At 42.7% G+C, this 11,004-nt stretch overlaps 5 protein-coding genes across 5 annotated transcripts; 2 read left to right on the forward strand and 3 right to left on the reverse strand.

Annotated features, from left to right (window-relative positions):
* Window positions 1–232: 232 nt before the first annotated feature.
* On the reverse strand, window positions 233–2,186 carry EAF02_007998 (uncharacterized protein; the record flags this gene model as incomplete). Its single annotated transcript, XM_038904046.1, has 2 exons — window positions 233–1,436; window positions 1,486–2,186. The coding sequence occupies 2 exons, from the start codon at window positions 2,184–2,186 to the stop codon at window positions 233–235; spliced, it is 1,905 nt and encodes a 634-aa protein (XP_038756327.1).
* Window positions 2,187–3,385: 1,199 nt separating this feature from the next.
* On the reverse strand, window positions 3,386–4,416 carry EAF02_007999 (calmodulin; the record flags this gene model as incomplete). The annotated part of the gene is made up of 7 exons (XM_038904047.1): window positions 3,386–3,420; window positions 3,480–3,621; window positions 3,677–3,747; window positions 3,798–3,923; window positions 4,101–4,116; window positions 4,212–4,268; window positions 4,414–4,416. The coding sequence occupies 7 exons, from the start codon at window positions 4,414–4,416 to the stop codon at window positions 3,386–3,388; spliced, it is 450 nt and encodes a 149-aa protein (XP_038756328.1).
* Window positions 4,417–4,825: 409 nt separating this feature from the next.
* EAF02_008000 (uncharacterized protein) lies at window positions 4,826–6,012 on the forward strand (the record flags this gene model as incomplete). Its single annotated transcript, XM_038904048.1, has 3 exons — window positions 4,826–4,848; window positions 4,913–5,448; window positions 5,519–6,012. 3 exons carry the CDS (start codon window positions 4,826–4,828, stop codon window positions 6,010–6,012), a joined length of 1,053 nt encoding a protein of 350 aa, XP_038756329.1.
* Window positions 6,013–7,710: 1,698 nt separating this feature from the next.
* EAF02_008001 (uncharacterized protein) lies at window positions 7,711–9,518 on the forward strand (the record flags this gene model as incomplete). The annotated part of the gene is made up of 2 exons (XM_038904049.1): window positions 7,711–9,180; window positions 9,237–9,518. The coding sequence occupies 2 exons, from the start codon at window positions 7,711–7,713 to the stop codon at window positions 9,516–9,518; spliced, it is 1,752 nt and encodes a 583-aa protein (XP_038756330.1).
* A 564-nt stretch (window positions 9,519–10,082) lies between these two features.
* On the reverse strand, window positions 10,083–10,993 carry EAF02_008002 (uncharacterized protein; the record flags this gene model as incomplete). The annotated part of the gene is made up of 4 exons (XM_038904050.1): window positions 10,083–10,191; window positions 10,247–10,369; window positions 10,429–10,592; window positions 10,661–10,993. 4 exons carry the CDS (start codon window positions 10,991–10,993, stop codon window positions 10,083–10,085), a joined length of 729 nt encoding a protein of 242 aa, XP_038756331.1.
* Between the last annotated feature and the right edge of the window lie 11 nt (window positions 10,994–11,004).

The raw sequence follows: 11,004 nt of genomic DNA on the forward strand, positions 1-11,004 counted from the left end.
GCCAATCAAAAATGTTCCAATCAATACTCGTATTTGCTAAAGTATTTGAGGATGGTGCATTCCATATGGTTTTGAACCCAGTCAACTTTCTCATGTTGTAGACCACGCCGTGAGACTCTGTGAATATTAATTATAGACCGTTGTACCAACACAGCGAGCGTGTCAGGCAAACCCCATCGAAATTGAATTGTCTTATTCTCTTCTAGAGATATTTCCACTACCAACTCTCATGCTACCTCTTCAACCTCTTAAGTGGGTGCGCCTCCGTATTCAACACCCAATCGTCGAGGCTCACCACATCCCACTCACTGAAAACCAAGTAGAAATACTTCAACGTCTCCGCTAACCAGAAGCTCTCCATACTATCTGCCTGTTCCACTCCTTCCTCTTCACTTATTCCACCCAAATTATCCGCGAAACGCTCTTTTTTCTTATCTCCATTCTTACCCTTCACTTTCCCATTCCCATCCACCAACGCCTTGACCGTAACATCCAGTATCGCCGCCGACGCAATCTCCGTCCTGCAAATCTTTTCAATCGCCTGGAACATTCTCCAAGCGGCATCCATATATTTCCTATCCCCCGTGATTCTCCACAGAATCCACACACTCTCAATAGCCTCCGGTCTCAAAATATATCTTCGATCATCCACTGCCGTAAGCCCCGGACTCAATCTTCTGTCCTCTATAATCCCATTCAATTTTTTCTCCGTCTCCTCTTTCGTATTCGTGATTGGATGCGTGTATATAGCTGCGAGAGCATCATACCATTTCTGTTTCGAATACTTACAATCGTGATTTTTAGGGCACGGAACCACGCTAAAGATTTCGGGCGCGATGCTATTTGGACTATTGTCATATGCCCATATACATCCATTTGTGAGTTCTTCAGCTAAGGCGAGGTCGGAGGGGCGGTTGAAAATTTTCGAGGCGATTCCAATCATGCCGCCAGTGAAACAGGTGAGATGTTGACCACGAGGAATAAGCTCCGGGGTACTGCTTTCAGCCATGCCTTTAATGCGTATATCTCCTGATACTCTGATTTTCTGATTCTTTTCGTTTAGGATTGAAAAGAACATCTTCTCCTGGGCTACAGAAATGAAGCTTTCGTACATTTTCTTGGGTTGGTCGAGGACGCCACCGAGAATCATGTATTGTTTTGGCAAATATTCATAAGTGGAATCCGACATACCACCCATAGTAAACATAGTATCTTCGTCAAATCGAAGCTTTTCAAGATCAATACTGACAGGCCATAATCCGGGATATCGAGTAGAGTTCTGACTTTTCTCGAATTCATCAGAAATACGTTGCACCGCATCATAGTATTTGGGATTTCCGGTCAACTGACTAAGTCTAGTGAACTCGAGACTTAAGGAACCTGGCTCAGAGACAAGAACTCTCTTAGGTGCTACTTGATCCTCTCCTTCTAGATACCTACGCATTGTCAATAGCGTTCTTGTCAGAGGAGAGCAATAGGACCTACTTCTTCCAATCCCATCTAGGAATTGGCATTCTATTCGGGGTATCAAAACAACTCATCAACAACTCCGCAACCTCCACAGCCTTCAATAACAAAACCGGATATTGCGCTCCACTAATATCATACGCCGCCAAGAACCCGCCCATATATCTAATCGTCGTTTCAAAAACATTGATATCCTTTTGCTCCGTTGTCGTAAAATCGATTCGCTCGATCGATCGCACCGCGATTTCAAAATCTTCTTTTAACCCCATAATCCACAAAGCATCCAATGAATCAACCAATGTTGCGGCCCAGCCACCAAAGGTATCTTTCCAGGACCCTGAAAGAGGAGAGACCTCATCTCGTAACCATGCGTGCGTTTTATACCCCTCCCAACTATGTGTGAAACTCTCTTTAACAGCCGCCAATCGCTTCAGTCTCTCTTCCTTCTGCGCCGCGTCTTCTTTAGGAGGGGCACTTTGAACCTGCGGGATATTCTTCGGTTTTCCAGTCGGCAAAGGAATGTATGAAGTTACTGGATATCGTTCTGGTAATTTCGACCAATGGGTTTTTCCATCTGGCAGATGAGGTTTCGCAATCAAAGATAGATAAGTCGCGTCATAGCTCCAAGTATTGCGCCGTGAATGAAGGTAATGAAGACTAAAAATCATGAGCACTGCAGCTATGAAAGCTGCTCTCCATCTTCTAATGATTGACGGCATATCTGCAGCAGCGTTTACTGCGCGAACAATGGAGAAAGTAAAATAGAGGAAGAAAAGTTTGGAAGTATTATGTGTCACATCCCTTGAATGTTTGACCTGATTTCAATGATCGATTGCTTTGACAGCAGCTTTGTCCTTCATCCGATGTGTTTCGTTGAAACTCCCAAGTTGATAGAACAGCACTCCGTAGACTCCAAGAAAAGAACAATCACGAAGCGAAATTTGTAGAACGATAGAAGATGGAAAAAGAAATGAAACTTACCATGCGAGAGAGGGCGAGCTGGACATCCAATTGATCTACATGCTGCCGAGGAATGTATCAATTAGTTTCGTCCCTTCTGCATCATAGCTAAAGAGTCGATGACTCGCCAAGAGAAAATAATTGAACCCTGCGGTAAGGGATCAAAGCCAGAAATTAGCATCTCCGTACCCACCAGGACCGACCGACTGGGTTTCTCCCCACTCCCCAATTTGGTGTTTCACTACATGTTCTACGTAGTATAGAAAGTTTAAAAGAAGCATACAAGAGAGAATCGGCATCCTCAAAAGGGGTGATCGCTTATGGTTACCAACATCTCAATCTGTTGGACCAGAGTTACGATTCGATTTCGGTACCGTGTGAATGGTAACCTTTTAAGTTACATATTTCTGATACCCTTCTCTCCCTTTTCCCATTCCCCTTCAACTAAAAGCTAGACGGCTGTACCCACTTTCAATTGTGATATCATCAAGTTGATTACAAAGTACCACTAATGATGATCCACAGGTTTCCCCTGAAAATCTATCTTGCCATGTAGTTGTCAAAGGCTATACACAATTTTCAGGGAAAGAGTTACTCAGTCTACCACTTCTCTCTTGATGTTATATTTGCTCGATTGGAATCTCCAGGCTATGAGACTGAAATTGCCTGATGGGCTCGATTTCAATGTTAGCCTATGAGGATATTCATCGCGATTCACAGTTCACATGACAAATAATGCATCATGAAGACTCTGGTAAAGGGTATTAACAAGACAATAAGATGTCTGATGGGTTATCATTGATCATGAAGGTCACTAAAAACGGCAACGCTCTACGTGAATGTCAACCAGTCCAGTCCTACGCCCACAAGAATTCTGGATGTCCAAAAGACCCGTGATGTATACGCCGACTATTCTCCCTCCCAGCAACAAAAGACCACGCAAAAAAGGCAAGCTCGATTACTTTTGCATCATAAGTTGTACAAATTCGTTGTCTGTGAATGATCATTAGAATATGAACTTCGAGAGAAATGGTTGATGAAGGGGCACATACAGTCGATTCTTCCATCACCATCTTGATCAGCCTCTCTAATCATCTCATCAACCTCATCATCAGTCAACTTCTCTCCGATGGAGGTCATGACATGGCGAAGTTCAGCAGCGGAGATGAAACCGTTGTTGTCACGATCGAAGACCTATATCAACGACATATCAGCCTCTGCCACAGTAAATGACTTGTGAATTTCCAACCTTGAATGCTTCACGGATCTCCTCCTCAGAGTCGGTATCCTTCATCTTTCTTGCCATCATAGTAAGAAATTCTAATCGCGTCAGCATTCTGAGTCATGGACTTCATTTTGTTGCGCCATACCTGGGAAATCAATGGTACCGTTGTTGTCAGCATCGACCTCGTTGATCATGTCTTGCAACTCGGACTCGGAAGGATTTTGACCAAGGGATCGCATAACGGTCCCCAACTCCTTGCTAGTGATTTGTCCTGTAAATCCGTATATCAGTGCTGTCCTTCTGTATTGTTCTGCCAGTTTATGTGGTTGTCTCTCGTTGTTGTTACAGTTGTTTGAGATAGGGGCTGCTTTAGTCGAGAGGGCAAGTATGTGACCACGGGGAATTTTCGAGATCTGCAATGTCAAAGGAATGATATGGAATTACGAACCATCACCATTCTTGTCCTATTAAGTCACAGCTTATTAGCATTCAAATCTTCAATTATGCCCTGCCAAGTGTCCATAGGGCTGAGAGTATCGAGGTGGGAATATGAACATACAAAGAGGGAGAAGGCCTCCTTGAACTCGGAGACTTGCTCTTCAGTAAGAGAATCGGCCTGTATAAATGCGCATGTTAGTTGCGATCTTTTTATCCTCCAGCATCACTTCCTTTCCCTCCAACATGAAGCTGTAGCTTCAAGTTGAGTGCTGAAAACCGCGGGGTTGTTTAAGGTCCAGCCTTCTTGGAATATGGAAACAAACCATTGTTGAGTATTTGGTTGAAAGTAAGTATGATAACTTTTTTGGTTTGAAGTATTTCTAAGGTATATGAAGAATTGGAAGAACGGTTGTAAGGTTGAAATAAGGAGGATCTTGTTGTGTTGTGGGTTGTGATTGCGATTCAACTGTTCAGATGCTTGGATGCGGTGAAGCATAGATGCCATAATGGTCAAAAGTGGTTGTTGTACGGTAGCCGAATGACATAAAAGGTCTGGGGGTCTGGGATTCCTCAGGCGAAGAGGTCGAAGCTGGGGAGAGCTTGGAATCATCAAAACAAGACAAACATGCGACATTCAATAACAAACTTCAATACAAATTGCAATTCTTTGAGTTTCTATGCGAAATTCTTCTTTTATTATATTCTGTGAAACTGTAAGATTCATTTTTAATCGCCATGTGGCGTGATCGTACAAATCTGTATGTTCGAATTGCTGTTATCCCTTCCACAAGCTTAGATAGATACTGACACCTAATCTATCAGCTATATCTCCTATCGACAGTCATATGCACATCACCCCGCAAAGAAACCAAAATATTCAAGCTCCTCTGGCAATGGATACTCAGATAGTATTGGAGGGGCTTCGGAGGAACGCAGAGGACTTATGTCCGCTGGCGCATTCGAAGATGACGGCGATGCGATAATAGAAATGGATTTACTACCACCGAGATGGGCAGATATCAGCGACGAAGTTACAGAATATCTTACGGATATCGCAAACAAGAGTCAAAAATTGGAGAAACTACATCAAAAACATGTATTGCCAGGATTCGATGATGAAGAAGTCAAGAAGAAGGAAGAAAGGGAGATTGAATTATTGACACAACAAATTACCAAGGGATTTCACGATTGTCAGAGGTCAATTCAGAGAGTAGAGCAAATTGTTCGTGACTCACGGCATCAAGGAGGCATAAGTAAAGGAGAGGAAACTATGGCAAGAAATATTCAGATTTCACTAGCATCGAGGGTACAAGAAGCAAGTGCGGGATTCAGAAAAAAGCAAAGTACTTATTTGAAGAGTGAGTTCACACTTCATTGATTGAAGTCGCCATGGTAAGAAGTTAAGGATTTAAACTGACCAATCATCAGAGTTACGAGGCTTAGGAGGTATGAATGCACCTATTGAACGAACGTCTACCCCTCTTTACAGTAACTATATCGACCCCTCCATCATGGAATCCGACGCCGATAAATCATTCTCCCAAGCAACCCTCCAACAAACCTCTCAAAAACAACTCACCTCCAACGATGCAGCCATAATGCAACGAGAACGTGAAATCAATGATATCGCACAAGGTATCATCGAACTCGCCGACATTTTCAAGGAACTTCAAACTATGATTATAGATCAAGGAACTATGTTGGATCGCATAGACTACAACGTGGAAAGAATGGCGGTAGATGTCAAGGCTGCGAATGTGGAATTAAAAGCTGCAAGCGGATACCAAAGAAAAGGGACGAAGAGGCGAATTATTTTGTTATTGATCCTATTAGTTGTAGGTATGTTTATTTTGCTCTTGGTAAAACCAAAGAAGCATAGAGGCGAGGTAGAGGAAAGTGTACCACCACCATCGCCACCTTAATAATGATACCCTTTTTCGAGATGGATTACACGTATTTTGGTGGAGTGAGATTGTGAAATACCCGTAATGCTTCACGAGGCGTGCCCCCGTTCCACGTGCGCAAACTATCAATCACTCTGTTGGGGTTGAAATGTGAGTGATGGGTGTTCAACATGCTCGAAAACTGTTCGTCGCTAGACCATACTCATCCCTTTCTCCATTTCCAAAATCATGGTACTTATTACCAGGCCAGCCCCGCTATTGTCAACTAGGGGATAGGTAAACTCAACTTCTTCTCATTATTAGATTACAACATCAACTCGTCCAAAGTCCAACTTTCATCCAAAAATATACATTTCCTACCTTCTATCTCATCCAAATAGCATCGAATGATATCATACAGCAAATAATACGAAATACTTATTTCATCCTACCCCACATCGCTTATACCAGGGGCTTTCCCCTTTTCTACTTCCCCGCTCCGCTCTCCACTTTACTACTCTTCTCCTCTCTTTGATCCCCCATCTATATTTGAAGCAATCGCTTATAGTTGTGAATATTTTCTTTATTGTTGTGTGTGAGGGGGCATTGAGAGGTAGTGCTAAGAGTTTCATCGAAGGGTGAGAGTGAGGAGAGAGGGGCTGTTGTTTACTTGAAGGGGAATAAAAATGGGGGGAACTTTGAAGTGTAGGAAAGTATAGGATTCGACGAGGAAAAGCGGAGTTACTTATGAGGCAGAGAGAAAACACTCTCAACTCTTTGAAAATGCATAGCATCGGACTTTCTAGCTACTCAAACCGCAAAGTCATTCAATTATCAAGTACATATTAATCGTATAAATTCATCCTCGCTTAACGTTGTAATGAATATACACCAAACAAAAGACTAAGAATACTTCAGACTCACTATGTGCTCATCGATTCAAATAGGGTTGGATTCATGATGAATATAATTTTTGACCTACAAGTGAACAATTCGATTGATATCAACAAACCCAGCGCGAAAAAACCTCACTCATCTCCACAGCTTGCTAAGCGCGGCCCCTTAATCCAACTCATCAAAATCCTAAGATCAAACCACAATGCCCGCTGCGGCGGCAAAATTAACAAGCGGATAATGCGCCAAATTATCACTATTGAGACATTTTTACGTTTTTTCAGAAGTATGTCACTTCTAAACCCCATCTTGATGTAAAATTTATCCGGTAAAAAGCATCGCTACTTTAGAATCGGCCACGAAATAAATCGCAGACCGGTTGAGCTAGCAGAGGATCTTGACGCGAGGAATTGTTTCATGTGGAAGGTTGTAAAATAGTGCGACCGAATTGGACCCAGAGACCATTCCGAACCATGGATCGCGTTATAATCCAAAAGAAGAAAGTATCTTATTTTAGCAAACACAGTCGAGACGAAACTTTCTTTTGTGAGATGAGTTGGAATTTTGTTTTTTGCCAAGGTATTTTTGTTCCTGTGACCACTTCAAACATTTGCTAGCGTGAAGTCTAAGTATCGTGGATTGTTGTCATAGTGAGTAATTTAGGATGTGTTTGTTTACTTTTGAGTTTTGGTCTTCTTATATGTTTATGTCTTCTCTTGCTGCATCTGGTATTGAATATGATGAGTATGTTGAGAAGATTTTCTAGGGCAGTAGGAATTCATCTTAAGACTATTGTTCAGAGAGCAGATCAAATTACACGAAAGATACACAAAGACTGGAACGATGGGTGAGGATAAGAGGCATCAGTTGAGTCGGGGCGTAGAGAAGAGAGATGAAGGTGGTGAGGAAAACAGAGATTGGAGAAGACGAGATAGACATGGAGATGGGAGGGGATACAGAGATGAGGGAAGCTATAAAGAGGAGAGAAAGGCAGATTCACGGACGGGATCGATCGATTCGGAACCACGAAGAGAAACTAAAAAGACATCCCAATCTGTTGAGGTTGGACGTGATAGGCCATATCTTAGCGTTGACAGCAGTCGCGATCGAGGTCAAGGTGATAGTGGCAGCAAATCATCTGCCCCCGTTCCCAACCGCGACAGCAGAGATTCCATCAGAAGGGTTGAAAGACCATCTACCACCACTGTCGACAATTCATCACTACCAATCAAAAGAAGAGATCACAGTAGCAACCGAGGCACGAGTGAAAGTGAGAGAAAATCTTACATCCATCCACCCCATCTCAGTCGCGATAGAGCTCCCAGTGAAAAACGTGGGAGAGATTCCCACACCTACGTATCAAAAGAAGCACCTACCCAGAGTAAAAGCGAGAACGTAACGGTGCCTCTTCCCAGCCGCAGCAATCGATCGCAAGATCCAAGACCAGGCAGAAGAGACCCTTCCATCAGTCGCGAAACAGAAAAACTTAAACTTGGTGATTCGAGGGGATCAAAAGCTGCGGCTACAGATGATCGTGAAAAGCGAAGCAGTGATGCACCGGCTTCTAAGGTACCCATAAGTTTTCCGCGTAACAAGGTGAGAGTTGGTATACTTCCGAAATATTATCTACCTCGGAAAGAAGAAAACTCTCGACGATTAATCGTTTTTGGGGATGTACATGGAATGCCTGATGCCAAGAAACGTCTCTTGGAACATATTAAATATGAGCCAGCGTTGGATCATCAGATTTTCGGCGGTGATATGATAACCAAAGGGAGAAAAAGCAAACCAAGCAAGAATGCTACGACTAAAGGGTTGGTAACCATCGAGGCTTCCAAAGATGTCGTACGTCAGGCTATAAGAGATGGAGCTTTGGGAGTCCGGGGTAATCATGAAGACTGCGTACTGAATGTTAAACACGAAAGAAATGGTTGGCAAGAATCCATCGACCGCGAAATGGACAATCAATTTAATATTCAATCGAGGAAAAAGTTGAGGACGCCAGATCACAGGGATACCAGCGACTATGACCTGTATGATGCACTTACCCGAGAAGAGAGACAGTGGCTTGAAGATCTACCTGACATCCTAGTTTTGGGAAAATGTGGTGGGCATAATAACATGGTTGTTGTACACGCTGGATTGAATCCATTTTTTGACCTGGAGCATCAACGAGTTATAGAGACAATGAACATAAAATCTATAGACCCAGTCAAAGGATATACTAGTTCGATGCATGTGGGAGATAAAGAGAGAAAAGCATTGGATAAGAAAGACCAGGGATGTTTTAGCAAGATGATGCCCTGGTTTGAGGTATGTCGACTAAGAATCCCATTTGTAACCTACAGTACTAATCCTGATAAACATAGGCTTGGGAGGACGAACAAGAGAAATTGCCACTAAATAAACAGACAACAGTGATGTATGGTCATGAGTCTAAGAAGGGCTTGACGAAAAAGTCATTCTCCATTGGTCTTGATACTGGTGCACAACGTATAGACAAACTCGACCCTGGTAAGTATCGAACTTTGACTGCCCTCGTTATTTACCATGATAGATGCAAAATTTTCCAAGTCAAGGAAATCAAGAAAGACACTGGGGAATGGGAATGGGAGCCAGTTGAGCTGACAAAGGAGGAATCTGATTTTTGAGATGAAGTTGGATTTCCCTTATTTACATATGTCTGTATTATTTCTGTACTTGCAGGACTCCAGTTTCAAAATCGAGAAGTTTCGTGGAACATCAAGACTAAAGCTTTGTGTGAGACAATGTCATACTTGGGGGCCAAAATATTAATACATCGATTTATATTACACAAACTGTGCCACAACTATGCATAGACGAATATAAATATGCATAACAAACCCGTGGACAGCCAATATTACCAGGTTTACCTTCAAATGTTGTACCATCAAATTTCTGCGAAGCAAACTTTTGGTCGGCAATAGATTTTTTTCTCAAATTCTCACTCGAGACTTGCAGTATCAAGCATGCAAAACATACCTGCATCGCATGAGATTTTGATCACGTTATGCGGTCAACTCTGTACACCAAAATTTATGTTAAAAAGAACGGCCCGCTAGCAAATGTTAACTGACCGCTGCAGAACACGGAATCCGGTGCATCTCAGACGATTGAAGCCTAACGAAACATGATTTTGGGTACCGTAGATGGGTCATCGAAATTCAGTTCAAATTTATTAGTGTTTGCTAGGTTTACTCGTCAATCCATCTCTCGTGGTCAGGAAAGTATCGATAATGTATTCTTTCAACATAATCCATGAAGGAAGGAAGAGATCGCACAAGTTCTCTAGAGACCGGGACACTATTTGATGGATCAGTTAACAATACACTATTTGGACCATGGACAAAAAGCCTACCTGGTGCTTACGAGTATTGATATAATGAAACCAAAGAGACTTGCATCGGCTTGGGTTGGTTGGTCCCCACCAAGACACCAAAATGGATCCTTTTTGGCGGGAGCGGCATCTGATATGGGTTTTCTTGAATGTTCTAGAAGTCCATTGAGACTTCGCCATGTCTCCTCTCGGAATACTATTACCTCCCGAGGTCCTCAGAAGTAAACCGTCTAGTTCCCTGGCCATACAGTGTAGCTTTAATCTGACGATAAGCGAGAAATCCAATTAGAACACGCATAGGATACGGGATGGATCCTAGGACCTTATCTCTTTGAACATAATAATTACCCATCCACCGCTCTCGAATCTAGAGCCCAAGACCAGTTAGAATATGCCGCTATCTGACGAGGTAATATAATTCACTGTCGTACTCACTCCATAAAAATATAGCTTATCCTCAAGAAGAGCACGAATTGTCATGTTTTGAGTTTTTGCTGCCGGCTCCAATGATGAATTGAGATCAGGTGGAATATCTGATTCTACTAGCCCTGCTATAATGAGTGCGGAATCGGCAAGCACAAAAGGAGACGACCCCTCATTGTGTACTGAGATATATGGTATCTTCCCTTTCGATGCCGAGCGAGGTGAGCCGCTATCCAAAATGTACTTCACGTTGGCTTGGCGGAAGCGGAATTCAATTTTGGTAACAAATGGAGCCCATACGTAATTTCCTGGATCTAGCCAGCCACGGAAGAGAGTGATTTTCATGATGGATAAGT

This window comes from Botrytis sinoallii (assembly GCF_014898435.1).
Source record: "Botrytis sinoallii strain Bc 23 chromosome Unknown BSIN_014, whole genome shotgun sequence".
NCBI classification, from domain to species: domain Eukaryota; kingdom Fungi; phylum Ascomycota; class Leotiomycetes; order Helotiales; family Sclerotiniaceae; genus Botrytis; species Botrytis sinoallii.